The sequence below is a fragment of the Syngnathus acus genome, chromosome 21 (genome assembly GCF_901709675.1).
Source record: "Syngnathus acus chromosome 21, fSynAcu1.2, whole genome shotgun sequence".
NCBI classification, from domain to species: Eukaryota; Metazoa; Chordata; class Actinopteri; order Syngnathiformes; family Syngnathidae; genus Syngnathus; species Syngnathus acus.
Genome location: NC_051105.1, coordinates 2332520 through 2345666, shown reverse-complemented (window position 1 = coordinate 2345666; position 13147 = coordinate 2332520). Strand labels below are relative to the sequence as shown.

At 48.9% G+C, this 13147-nt stretch overlaps 2 protein-coding genes across 3 annotated transcripts; one reads left to right on the top strand and one right to left on the bottom strand.

Moving 5' to 3' along the window:
• Positions 1-25: 25 nt before the first annotated feature.
• hspbap1 (hspb associated protein 1) lies at positions 26-3415 on the bottom strand. 2 transcript variants are annotated; one of them, XM_037240301.1, is made up of 8 exons: positions 3288-3415; positions 2709-2910; positions 2441-2625; positions 1609-1745; positions 1343-1514; positions 953-1036; positions 779-889; positions 26-626 (listed from the first exon to the last, which is right to left on the bottom strand). In XM_037240301.1, the coding sequence occupies exons 2-8, from the start codon at positions 2905-2907 to the stop codon at positions 243-245; spliced, it is 1272 nt and encodes a 423-aa protein (XP_037096196.1). In that variant the 5' UTR covers positions 2908-2910; positions 3288-3415; the 3' UTR covers positions 26-242. The 2 variants fall into 2 exon arrangements, with proteins under 2 accessions (XP_037096196.1, XP_037096197.1); XM_037240302.1 differs by lacking the exon at positions 3288-3415 and adding an exon at positions 2978-3145.
• Positions 3416-3510: 95 nt separating this feature from the next.
• On the top strand, positions 3511-12898 carry slc49a4 (solute carrier family 49 member 4). The gene is made up of 9 exons (XM_037240298.1): positions 3511-3955; positions 5219-5312; positions 5926-6206; positions 6548-6677; positions 8346-8454; positions 9585-9652; positions 10498-10625; positions 10713-10895; positions 11824-12898. The coding sequence occupies exons 1-9, from the start codon at positions 3658-3660 to the stop codon at positions 11937-11939; spliced, it is 1407 nt and encodes a 468-aa protein (XP_037096193.1). The 5' UTR covers positions 3511-3657; the 3' UTR covers positions 11940-12898.
• The last annotated feature ends 249 nt before the right edge of the window (positions 12899-13147 follow it).

Genomic DNA, 13147 nt, shown 5'->3' with positions numbered 1-13147 from the left:
CGTAAGAAAATCAACAAGACTATACTTGACTGAAAGCTTCACACGTTGTTGCGTCATCATTATGACAGTTGTCTGCCATGCTTGAGACATTGCTAGGCAACAAACCTGTTTACATGTGTAAAACGTGATTACAATGAACAATGTGACGCCAACACGGACAAACAAACCGCTTTGATTGGATTATTGTCGACAAGTCGCTGACTTATGGGCCCATCTTTCATTTTGATGCCGCCTCATTTGCATCAAGGTAAGAGCACTCGGCCATCAGCGATTGTTGATTTTTGGAGTGATGGTTTCCTCTGCTTGTCCAACAGGAGCTGGGTAACCATAGCGACCACGTCTGGATGAAGCAGACAGTCCAGAAGGTCGTCAGTGTCCAAGGGCGCCTCATCCATCTTATTGGGACCGTCATCGCCGTCGTGGTGGAAAGGTTGTGGAAGGCGGGGGACAGGAAGTAGACATGGCCCAAAGGGGACGTCACTTTGGATGCGCCCGCCGGAGTCACGCTTTTTTGGGTGGGGAGTGTCTTTGGTTTCCAAAGTGGGTTTGATATTCTGTTGCTGAGCACAGGCCTGCAAAGCCAAGTTGATGTAGTGCATGTTGTCATTATGGGATGTCACGCCCTCCTGTGGACACGATGAGGTAGAGAAATACCTAAATCAATCCCAAACATTTTATAAATGAAAGATGTACATTCAGTTAGTTTTTAAAGCATTGTTGCTTTAAGAAATAATTTGTCTAAATTGTATCTTTTTTTAGGCCTGATTAGCACGCTAACCTCTGTGGGGTTGAGCCAGCACCCGGCGTCGTCATCGCCCTGCGTGCTCTTCATGGCGCACATCACCGCCCTGGTCACGGCCTCGCCCACACGCGCCACGTGGTCCTCCTCCTATGCAACAATCGGTTAATCGATCATCTAATCGACTAATTGTTACAATTTTGCATGGCTTACCAACTCAATCCAGGAATTGACGCTGACAGTGACGGCGTCCAGGGACTCCACGTAGTGCCACCAGTGGCGGGGCACGAAGAGAACCTGACCACACAACAAGAGGCTTACCATGCACATCCTCTTTTGGCCACTAGAGGGCAACATTGGATCTTGGGCTGAATATGGATGCTGATGACAGGTTTGAAGCCTATTGATTTTCTGCCCACATTCACATATGGCCTCATTTTGTCACAGAGGCAAATGCTAAAAAGGTGTTATGATGAGTAGTGAGTCAGTCACTTGATTGAAACGACCTCAACGTGACCTGTCCACTTTTTACCCTGTCAAGGTGGCGACCTTGATAAAACAACACAGTCACAACCTTACTCTTGTGTGCGGGGACCTACACACCTGTCCAGGCAACAGGGTGACGACATGCGCGCCGGCGTGCCGGAAGGCAGGAAAGCTAGAGAGGTCCGGACGCAGGACATTGACGCGGCTGAACACGCTGGACTCCTCGTACGGGATCCTGCTCGGGTACATCTTGGACGTGTCCTCCGGAGGGAAGAGGTGCCAGCGCTTCCTGTGCACAAACACAGTGAAAACAAGTGAGCAAACAGGAGGACACTACTTTGGGTGTGAGCATGTGTTTGATATGAAAAACAGCCACATCTTACCGTCCTTGTACCTGCAGCACCAGGTTGCAGCCGTAAGAGTCAAGGTGGCACGGCGTGTTGGCGCCCTCTGTGCCGATCCACAGTGTGCTCTCTTTTCCGTTACGGCCTTCGAACCCGAACGCCTCCCATTTTACATCCTGTCACGCACACACGTGGACTTATGAATTCATTAGCTCACACAAAAGCGGTTCTCGCTAAATGGCGGACTGGTCAATGTCGCTCGAAGGCACATTTCAACACAATGTCATTTACTCGCCCGACACTATAAAAATTAATCTGCTCGATTAAATGTTGCCGCGTGTGTGTCTGTCTGTGTGTGAGCACGCGCGCGTGCGTCTGTAAGGCCACTTTAATGTCTTTATCTGCAAGAAGAAGCTGGTTGTTTTAATTGAAAATGTCAAAAAAAGAGATTGAGCGAGAAAAGGTAGGATTATTTGGTGTCATCCCGTCGCCACCTGGAGCTTTTTAATAATGACTACCCTGTATCTAAATAATGAGGAAATAACAAAATGTGGTTATACCTTATGTCACATTCTCATTGTTATTCATACAGTGTTTTGACTTTGTCATTTTGTGTTCAAGGCATTCCTGCAAATAATTTCTGCCTGTACACACACTCATAATGAGAAGAGCGGTCAAAAGAGCCGAGACCTTCGGCAAGGCCAACATTTTTCATTTGCAGTCAGACACGAGTGCACTGGGCAATCACAAAGACAGTCTGTGACTTAAAATCCACAGGGAATTTTATATGTATTTTAAAAATGCCTTGCATATATTTCCTCACACTTGCAGCCTTGGCAGAAGTAATAAAGCTCAGTGAACAACTGTATACCTCAAACACGTCGGGCTGGTGTGCAAACATCTTGGCGATGTACTTGTAGTCGGCGTAAGCCCAGAAATGAAACCGTGGGTAGTCACGGAAAGCTCCCACATCCTCCCCTGTGTTGCCTTTTAACCAGCTGAGGAACTGACTCATGCTTGCTTCCACATAGCAACATTGAGTTTCAAACTGAGGCACTGTGGAAACAAACGGACCAAAGAAATTGATGTTGTCATGCACGTACAATGTCTATTTGTTCCATCCATTGTTTTGCTCTTACAGTTTGTCTCTTCTTTTCTTCCCAGTCGGAATCGGACGGTTCTGTTGCCGAGACATTCCTGCAGGTTCTCTACGGTCCAGCCGAGGACGGGCCAGCCGTGTGTCATGTTTAGGAAGACGGCGGGCTGCTGAAGATGAGCCACAATCCTCTGGGCCTCTTCTGGACCGAAGGCCGGGACGTGGGTGGCACCAGCATCCATGGCCTGGAACGCACGGCGTTTTTAAGTCAGGGTTTTTGTTGTTTAATCATCAGACATGATGGCAACACACATTTATTTAGAATCTTATGTCTCTTCTAAACAAACAGAGCTCATTGTTGCATTTTGTTGACTTCTGTCTTCATCCTCTCACACTTATTTGAATCCTTGACAGGGGCTATAAAGATTTATTAAGTGCCAAAAGGTGCTGTTTTTGAATTGTGTTCTGTCCCCTCTCAAGCTACAAACAAGGGCTTGTTAGCGTCAAAATTACCTAGACCACATTTAGCTTCGTTTTAAAAGGGACAATATTAACACCGTATAAGTTAGCTCGCTGAGTCGCTCGGAAAATACAAGCTTTTGAAAATAAAGAGGAAACGCACCGTTCATAACACGTGCGGTGAAGCTGTGGGCGGAAGTAAACAAAGCTCACATGACCGCGACTCAACGTGACGTATTCGTTTTCAATTCGCCCGTCACGCGCTGTGTCTGAGAAACTACTCCATTTTGGCTCCGCGTCAGGACCGCCACCGCCGCACGTAAAGTGGCCATGAAGAGCTAAAATGGCGGCTTAAGAGCCACAGTTTCCGTACCGGAAACCAGATTGAGTGCGCATGCGCAGTCACGTTCCGTACTCGTCGGCTGTTGTGTTATTGCCAGCGACTAGAACCGAGTGTACTCGACGTTCTCTGCCGCCTAAAACGACCGCAAAAAGGCAGAATTGATCCAGAACCGAGCTCACGGTGATCCACCATGGGTGCCGTTTCGAGCACCGAAGCCGAGAGGGAGCCGCTTCTCGTGCCGACCCACGCCGCGGCGAGAGCTCCGCCGCCAGTCAACGGCCGTGTGTACGGCCGAAGATGGCTCGTCCTCAGCCTGTTCTCCCTGCTGGCCCTGATGCAGGGAATGGTGTGGAATTTCTGGGGGCCCATCCAGAACTCCGCCGCCCATGCGTTCGGTTTCACCAAGTCCGACATCGCGGTGCTGGTCCTGTGGGGTCCGGTAGGCTTCATCCCGTGGTTGCTGTTCATGTGGCTGATGGATAAAAGAGGTAAACTCGGACAAGTATCGATATGTTGAAAATCGATTTGGTACACATTGTGCGCCTATTGTGTTTTCTTAGCAGGTAAACTAAAGGATGCTGTTGTTCTTTACCACTATCGGACCCGATCATTGTAACGTCTAGCCTCAAAGTCGTTCAATTCAGTTTTGAACTTGTTTGCATGTCCTCTTGTTACAAAATCACATGAAATTCCCATTGTTTTGTCAAAAGTAACAAACCACATCGTATAGAGTTTTAAAATAATTATCTTCCCTTATTGAGACGATAAACATTGGTTGATATGCTCAACAAAGAAGTTCCAATAGGTCATTGTGAGTTAAATGCAATGTTATGTATTCAATCAGGGCGGTAGCATCTTAAATAACTTAATGACTTGCCTTCCGTTTCCCAGACGAGACAGCGGTATCATGTATTGACACGTTTACAAGTAGAGACATTGTCGGTTGTTAGCACATCATTTTGACTGTGACTGCCGTGTGACTAATTTGCAGACTTGCCTAACTTTTCTTCATGTGACAATGAAGTCAGGTCAGACATGTAGAAGAAGAAAGACAGCTGACAAGTTGGGAAAGAGGCATATTTGGCACTCCGGGTTGTGAACGTTGATAAACGCCAGACACTTCGTAATTGTTGTCTCACATACGCTCACACAGGTTTGGTGAGTCACTCTGATGCAATTTCGTTTTCCAAAAAGGTGTGGACGTGATATGTTTACGGACAGTTGGATGAAACGGTATTCAGTAAAAACAAAAACACATAAATATTTGGGGGGGGGAGGGGACTAAACAATAGCGATATTAGACACAAATATTTATTGATAAGACAATGCTTAAAATGTTAGAAAATGAGACAGTAATATAAATATATAGTTTCATTGCCATATTTCATAAAAGTCTGTCCACTTCTCTGCTTTGTCCCCCCCCCCGTCCTACATTAGCCTACAAAACAAGATGTGAGTTTGTTGTCGGAATGCTGTTAAGTGCTCCTTGTGGCACTGGCGCTTGGAGGGTCTCTTCAAGTTCTTCCACTTCAACTCGCTCTCCAAGGTCTTGTCGAGGCGTTCCCGTTCAAGTCGGCGAGAAAACAAATAAATAGTAAAGGCACTTATGACTACTTTAAGGGCAGCGTCAACATTTCCCGCCAACCAAAAATCGAATATTTGCAAATGGCCTATTTGTCTAATATTTGAGATTCACATTTACAGAGTGGAGGTCAGTGGACTCTGGTGGTCTGATGATGTTCTGTCTGCAGGTCTTCGGGCGTCCCTCCTGCTGTCGGCCTTCTTAATGCTGCTGGGGGCGGTGCTGCGCAGCATCCCGCTGACGGACCCGTCTCTCCGCCGCTGGTAAGACGCCTCCTCTTCGGAATCATCACCACAGTAGAGGAGCAATCATTTTAGACCGTGAGAAATTATGACCATAAACCAGTTGGCCTCGACCCAAATCAAGGTCAGAGCGGGTGTGGCGGTTCCACCTGCCGCCACAGGATGCGATTGACCTCAGCGTGACGCCAGGACAAGGTGGCCTTGTAGCGACAGATTGCACCATAACAAGCCAAAACGCTGACGACCTTCATTTGGAAACGGGTCGCCGACTCGGGGCGGCCCGCTGAAGTGCAGACAAAGCAGTCGTTAATTAAAGATGCGCTAACAGACAAAATGGCGAGGAAAAACACAATAATGGTGGTTTTGTGTTTTGATCATTTTGAGTGCTTTTGCTCGTAAAAGTGGCACATTTGTGCTTTAAAAAGACAATCGTTGTGTCTTTGGCAAAAATATGTTGTGGGAAAAGGGATTTTGCCATTATTTGCCCTTACAAATGTTAACCAGACTGACAGGGGTCATGTGCAGGTGCAGCACTCACCAGTAGATGTCGCTGTAACAGAGATAAAAAGATTTGCTGCCAGCGCCTTTCACCCAAAATATCTAACCTCATTTTGAATTTTGCTTGTCGTTGCAGGTTAATCCACGGCGGTCAGCTGCTCAACGGTTTAGCCGGTCCCACCATCATGAGCGCTGGCCCCTTCCTCTCCACCACGTGGTTCGCCCCGGACCAGCGGGCCACCGCCACCGCCGTGGCCTCTCTCTTCTCCTACCTGGGCGGGGCCGCCTCCTACGTGGCGGGACCCCTGATCGTGCCCGCCCCCAACGGCACCCAGCCGGCGGGCCACCGGGTGTCGGCGCCGCCGCCCGCTTTAGACGGCGCCATCCGGGAGAAGATCCAGCTGCTTATGTATGCAGGTACGAGCCGCCCGAGATCGATTGCGCTTCTGCGCCGCGTCGCAGGACAAATACGATCAACGTAAGGCGCGTGCACAAAAACAAGGCAATTTCGAGTCCCCACATGCAGACAGCTGGAAGAAAAATGGATTTTTGGGAGTGTCATGCTTAAATGATTTAGAAAATTAAAAGCATGTGGCGCTGTCAGAAGATGGAGCCTGACGTTTGTTCCACTTTAATTCCAAGTCACTCATTTTCAATTCTGGAGGTCGGCTCATGATGCTCGCTCGCCACTCAGAAAATACAACGAGAAAACAATTTCCACCAGATTTTTAATTCTTTTTTTATTTGTCCTCTTCCAGAGCTGTCTGCCATCGCTGTGCTGTTTGTGGCAGTGCTCTTGTATTTCCCCTCGCGGCCGCCGCTTCCCCCCAGCGTGGCCGCCGCGAGCCAGCGGCTGAGCTACAGGAGCAGCATCTGCAGACTGCTCAGGTGAACCAACACACAACGCTCCAAAATCCTTTGGATGCATTTTGAATGTTTGCCGTGCTTTTTGCAACGCGTCTTAAGTAGAACGTGACGACGACAGAGCTTGTTGAATTTGACGGAATCTTTAACGAAGCCCCTCGCCATCTGTTGAGGGTCTAATCAAAGAGATCTTCCCCTCCTGATAAATTAGAGCGCTCCATGTGGGTCACATGTCGCCCTACCCAGCTGACGTGCGTGGTCCTGAAACATTTTTCAAGGGCTGCTTTTTTTTTTTTTTTTCTTTTTGGCTGAGACGGTTTTTGCGAGAACGCGGCATCGCCCGAGGTTTGGGCCGTGGATCAAAGCGGCGGAGATGCGCGATGGCAGCCTGTGAAAAAATACCTTCGCTGCAGGCCCAGTGGGCTCAGGCGCCTTTGGATGAATGACCAAGTTGATCCTCATCCTTCACACAAAGTTAGACCAAGCTTATCCGGGTCATCCAGCTTCCGGGCACCCTTTTATCTCGGTCGGACAGCATCGAGCCTCCAAGTGGCTGTTTTTGAGCTTTTTTTTTTTTGGGACTGCTCTCGATAGACTGACATACCAAATGTTGTTTTCTTAACTGAAACTGGCTTTGGGCTCTGGATTTGCAACTGCTACAGAAGAGAGTCAGCATCAGTGCACTTCAACACCGGCACACAAACAAGCCGATGCCAGTTAGCCGCTCGCTAAAGAAAACCGGGACGCGTTTCCGTCCGGTGGAGTCGAACGTGTCATCAGCTAAGTGCCATTCGTCCTTGACGGACCCGAGTGGAGATCAATGCATCACAAGTGACAAGGTTCAAAGCTAAAGTGATTACAGGCGGGAGGGGGGGCGCCACAGGGCCCGGCGGTGGTCTCATCAATCCCGTAGCAACAGCCTGTTTGCGTCTTTGATTAAAATGAAACCATAACTTTCCGCCCCCTGTCGCCACGTCAGGCCGCGTAATTAAAACGCCCCGTCGGACGGAAGCAGCGGCCCGGGATCACGTCAAGGCTCACGTCCGGCCGACCGACCTTTGCTCGGCGGCCGAGTCGTGCCGTTATCCGTCCATCCATCAAGCGAGCAAACGTGCTAACGGGCATTTAGCATTTCAAAGATGCGCGGGTGTTGCATGTGAAGTTTGGTGCTGTTGTCGAGATGGTCCGCGTTTGCCTTTCACCTGGGTCTGCCTGCAGCATGACAATGAGGTGGGCGGAAGGTTGGGGGGGAACCAAAACAAGAAGTGTGTGTTACCCGTACGCTTTGACTGTGTGTGTGTGGATGTGCTAAGCTGAGTGGATTTGAGCGCCTTCTCGAGCCGCCAGCTCACGAGCATGTCGTCGCCTGAAGCTGTTTTGCCTCAGCCGGCCGGGACTGGCCGGCAACTGTCTGATGTCTTATTTGTCCACCTTCATTTTGGATATGATGGCAGCCGTGAATCGGCTGCAGCCATCTTAAAACGGCTCAAGTAGAAGATGGGCTTTTTTTTTTTTCCCCCCCTGCTCTCCGCTCTTCCGGTTTTGGATGGGAACATTTGCCTTTTAGGCAACACCAACATAGAGACCTTTAGCGCCGTTGAAAGCAAGCGGCGGGTGCGCCCGTGCAGAACGTCTCGCTCGCTCAGCAATTTGCCAAATGGTGATTTTTGTTTTGTTTTGTGTGTCCCGCAGTAACTTCCGCTTCCTGATGATCGCGCTGGCCTACGCCGTGCCCACCGGGGTGATCGCCGGCTGGGCGGGCGTCCTTGACATGATCCTCACGCCAGCCAAAGTCAGCCAGGTATGTGTGTTCGCCACACAGACACACAGAAACACACACTCAGACATGCAGACACTTTAGTTTTAATACAAGAAATAACTCATGATGCTTCGGTGCCTCGGGCTTTTTTTGTCACAATGTTGGGTCACCGCTCGACGTTTTCAATCTTGCCGCCGCCTCGGAGAACAATTTGCGAGCCAAGTGGCGGTCGTCCACTCCGTGTGTGTGTGTGTGTGTGTGTGCGTGCATGACAATGAGGCAACACAAACTGCCTGTTCCGCTCCATTTGCCACACTTAAAATTTCGATAGGCCGCTCACACGGGGAAGCTCTCAGCGTGAAAGGGATCATTTCTTTTCTTTCGCATTATATCTTGAACCCGGAAAGATTCCCCCACCGGCAGCAATCTTTCTTCCAGCTTTGTGTTTCATGGCAGGAGGCAGGCAATCGATTTGCCTGTCGAACGACGGCAAAAGGAAAGTCAAGCGGCCGCCCGTCCCCGCTCCCCTCCATCCGTTGACATTGTCCACTTGGAAATATTTTCCCAGCCTTCAATTTTGCTTCGGCTTCCCGAAGCGAGGCGTCGTCAGCTCCCCCCGTCCAAGGTGCGGTTCACGTTGAACGCGCTCGCCTCGAGCGCCTCTTGGATGGAATCACCTCGGCACACTGCGACTCACATCAAACAACTTGTACCCAAACGGTGTTAACCATGACGGCACCGCTGCCGCTCCAGTTGGTCGGGGAAACACACACACACACACACACACCAGGCGGCTTGAAGTGGGGCCGTTTGCGTTCTCCCAAGTTTGCGAGCGTAAGATTGGTATTACGTGCGCCGTTGCCTGAGGCCGATGCAATTAGAGTTTGGCATCCTCACTTTCCGTCTCACAGGATACATTTCATCAATTCGATATGTTGTCGCAGATCCTAACGAGAGGCGTCCTGACAATAATTGCTCGTTGTTTGAAAAGTATCCCTGATAGCACAGCCAAAGGACAAAACACAGCCATTTGGAATAAAAGTTGCTTCTGATTGTTAAGATGATCATTCAAAACAAAATGATATTGGGGGCGGGGCTTCTCCAGCTTTTTGGCGGCTCATCCATGTTGTCCCATTTGAAGGAAATGTTCTAACTGGTCTCTTGCTCGTCAGGTGGACGCGGGCTGGATCGGCTTCTGGTCCACGGTTGGCGGCTGTGTCTTCGGGGTGGCCATGGCCAGGTGAGGAACCGGGACTTCCCGTTTCAAAATGCAGTTCTTGTTTCAAATGTGCCTTGAAATATTTCCTGACCCTCATTGGAGACTGGAAAGGGATTGATTAGCCATCTAGTGGAAGGGACTTTTTCGGAGAGAGATCGCTAATAAAGGAAGTTTGTTGTTGTTGTCGCCGCCGCGCTCAGTGCAATGAAATGAACTCGACTCCCGTGTCCAACGGCGTGCGCCTCCATCAGTTAGCCGTAAGCTTCTTATGGATTTGCTACACGCCGTGATCCTCTCAGCAATGAAATCAGGATTTGAAATGAAGCCCCCAGCTTAAAAGCTCTCTTGTGCTGCTCATCTTGTTGGCAAGACAATCTGGGGTAACATTCACACCAAAAGTTCCTGTAACTTTTACTTCTTGCCACTTGCAGTCCCTAATATATCTAGATATAGATAGATAGAGAGCGATAGATATTAGCTTCTTTGGTGAAGTCCTTTTTTTTTTTTTTTTTGGTCTTATCTGGAGCGCCTCCTCTTTGGTTAGAGAGCGGCGCGTCTCATCTTCCGCTAGCCGGCGTCTCGCGGGGATGGCGCGCTAGCCGTTAATGAGCTATGACGCGCAAAAAGACAAGCGAGACTCCGAGAGTGCCGTTTTCTCGGCGAAGACGAGCGCTGTCGCTTGTTTAATGACGGGAGAAATTAGGGCCAAGCGAGTCATCCATTTTTAACGCTTAGTTCCCGTTTATTAGTCAGGACAAATTTAATTATTTTTTGGAATCCCCCGTATAACGTTTTCAAAAGGCGTCTTCAGGCTGCCTTGAAATCCTAACGGCGGCCCTTGCTGGAATCCCTCGTTTGCTTTTCAGGTTTGCCGACTCCATCCGGGGGATGCTGAAGCTGATCCTGGTTCTGATGCTGGCCGGGGCCTCGCTGTCCTCCACCTGGTTCACGCTCACCTGCCTCAGCAGGCTCACGCACCTGCCCTCCAACGCAGGTACAAATTAGCCGGTAATGAGAGCTAACGTCGCTAGCGCTAGCGGTGGTCGCTCGTAACGTGCTGCTTTTTCCGCCCTCCCGGCAGCCATCTTGTACACGTCGTGCATCCTGGTGGGCATCTTCATCAACAGCAGCGTGCCCATCTTCTTCGAACTCTTCATCGAGACGGTGTACCCGGTCCCCGAAGGCATCACCTGCGGCGTGGTCACCTTCCTAGGCAACCTCTTCACCGGACTGCTCCTCTTCTTCCTCACCTTCTACTGTACAGGTACGACGGCCTACCTTTCTCACCTTTCCTACCTTTTCAAATTTCCTGTCCTGCCTCCCTTATCACCCTTTTTAATTCCTAGCAATGTACCCACTTCACCTGCCTTCCCTCCCTCCCCTACTACAAGATGAGTGTGGCGCTTGTATTAAAAAAAAAATTCCTCAGGGTGACGCCGGCCAGCTCTTCACTTTAGAAACAATCAACCTGCTCCATGAACTCCCCTCGGTGACCATCTTAACACCGCCGCGGTCACGCTGGGCCTCACGTGGCTGGGACCGCCGGCGAACCTCGCCGCCCTTCCCTTTGCTCCCGGCGCCCTTTTATTTCTCATCGTTAAGCCGTGCGCGTCGGTCCGAATACAAAGCAGCACCGAGGATTGGCAGGAAGTGGAGGCGAGCGGTCTAGGTGTTGTGCTGCGGAGCACGCGGCATAATTGCGGCGCTTCCTTAGAAGATTCTTTTCCACATTCCGTATTATTTTGACAAAGTTTTGCGGCCTGTGTGAAGTGAGCGACGTGCAGCCGCCTCCAAAAGACTCAGAGGTCTTCAAAGATCTCTGATGGAGAGAGTTCACTCGCTCGCTCGCTCACTCGCTCACTCTCCTGTGAGAGCTCAGATGCCTTTTTTTTTTTTCTTCTCTCCCTAGAAATACTTTGAGAGAAGTGTCAATCGTTTGCGTTCATGTTAATTTTTGTGCGTCAGAAGCACATAACAATAACCTGTCACATGGTCATGGGTCAGATTACGCAAGTTTTTTTTACCTGACTTGCATGGCCAACCTAATTGATTGCACCTTACCTACCTACTTTCTGACCAACCATGGTTCCTACCTTTTCCACCTCACCTACCAACCCACGCAACCTTCTTTTGCTTTCATTTCTCACCTTTATACAACCTTGATTTGGATCTTGTTTTGTGCGCCTCCACAGAGTTGTCGTGGTTGAACTGGTGTCTGACGAGCTCGTGCATCTTCAGCCTGGTGCTCATCTTGTTCTTCCGCGAGTCGTATGACCGCCTCTACCTGGACGTCTTTGTCTCCGTTTAACGGGACAGACAGACGCAAAACGGACAACGCGGACCTTTATGTTGCACAAAATCCGGGGGGAGAAAAGAAAAGGGACTTTTGAGTGAAGTTTTTTGGTGAGATTTGCCAGCAAGGACTCTTCAAATCTACGTTTACCCTACACAAAAAGTGGCCATTTTGTCTGACAGAGCTTCCCACAAAATGGACGCTGCCACTAAGCTGCCTGACCACAAGCCAGCAGCAGCCAAACGAGACAAAATATTATTTTGGGATTCTCCTATGTTTTAACTTGACTGTTTGGAGCTCCTGGATTGGTTACTTGTCTTACCTTTAAAAAGGTTGTTGTGGTTTTTAGATAACAATGTTTTGTGGGTGTACGCGTGCGTTTGTGTGTGTGCGTGAGTGTGTGACCGCAAAAGCGTGATGATTGTGTGGCCTCCGAGCAAGGGGGAATAAAAGGGAGAAGTAAAGGATTGATCGATCTTTAGACCTTACCTACCAAGCTCGTTTTACAAATTTCTTATTTTGTGTTTATTATGTTTTGACAGACTTTTAAAAGGAACGTGCAGGTGGTCACCAACCTCAACGGGCGTGTCTCAAGGTCTTTCAAAGACTATTTACGTCACGTTTGTTGTGGTTTTAAGCTAACAATCGTTTTTTTTGTCGGTTTGTCCAAGCCAAAACGAGGCGACTCAGTGAGACGCTTTGATTGTGTAACTTCCAAGTGAGTGGGATAAAACAAAAAAGGTTTTAATTCAAAAGCACCTAAGGAAGGATGTTTTGTTTGTTTGCACAAAGTGTGGAAATGGGAAGATTGTTGTTTGTTTATCATGTGCAGAAATGTTTGTCCTTTGCCGTCGACATACGTGTCCTTTGTCGTGTTCCCTTTGTGGCCTTCGGCTTGTACGTGTCCTGAATGCTCCGTGTGGGAAAACTCTCCAGCACCTTATTTCCTTTTATTAAAACTGTTTTATGAATAACAACGGTGTGATGATTGACTTCACAGCACAAGGACGGAACATAACATTTAAACATTTTCTTTTCTTGTGGAACGTACGATTCTCAATCTTTTTTGATTTCATAAAAAAGTCTTTCTATACGTGGTCATTCATAAGCCTAAAGATATGTCAAACATCAAATCATTGCGTGGTCCCAAATATAATACTTAATACAGGGGTAGTGTTGGCTCGTAAGTGAACGATTCGTTCAAAAGAACAACTCGTTTCAGT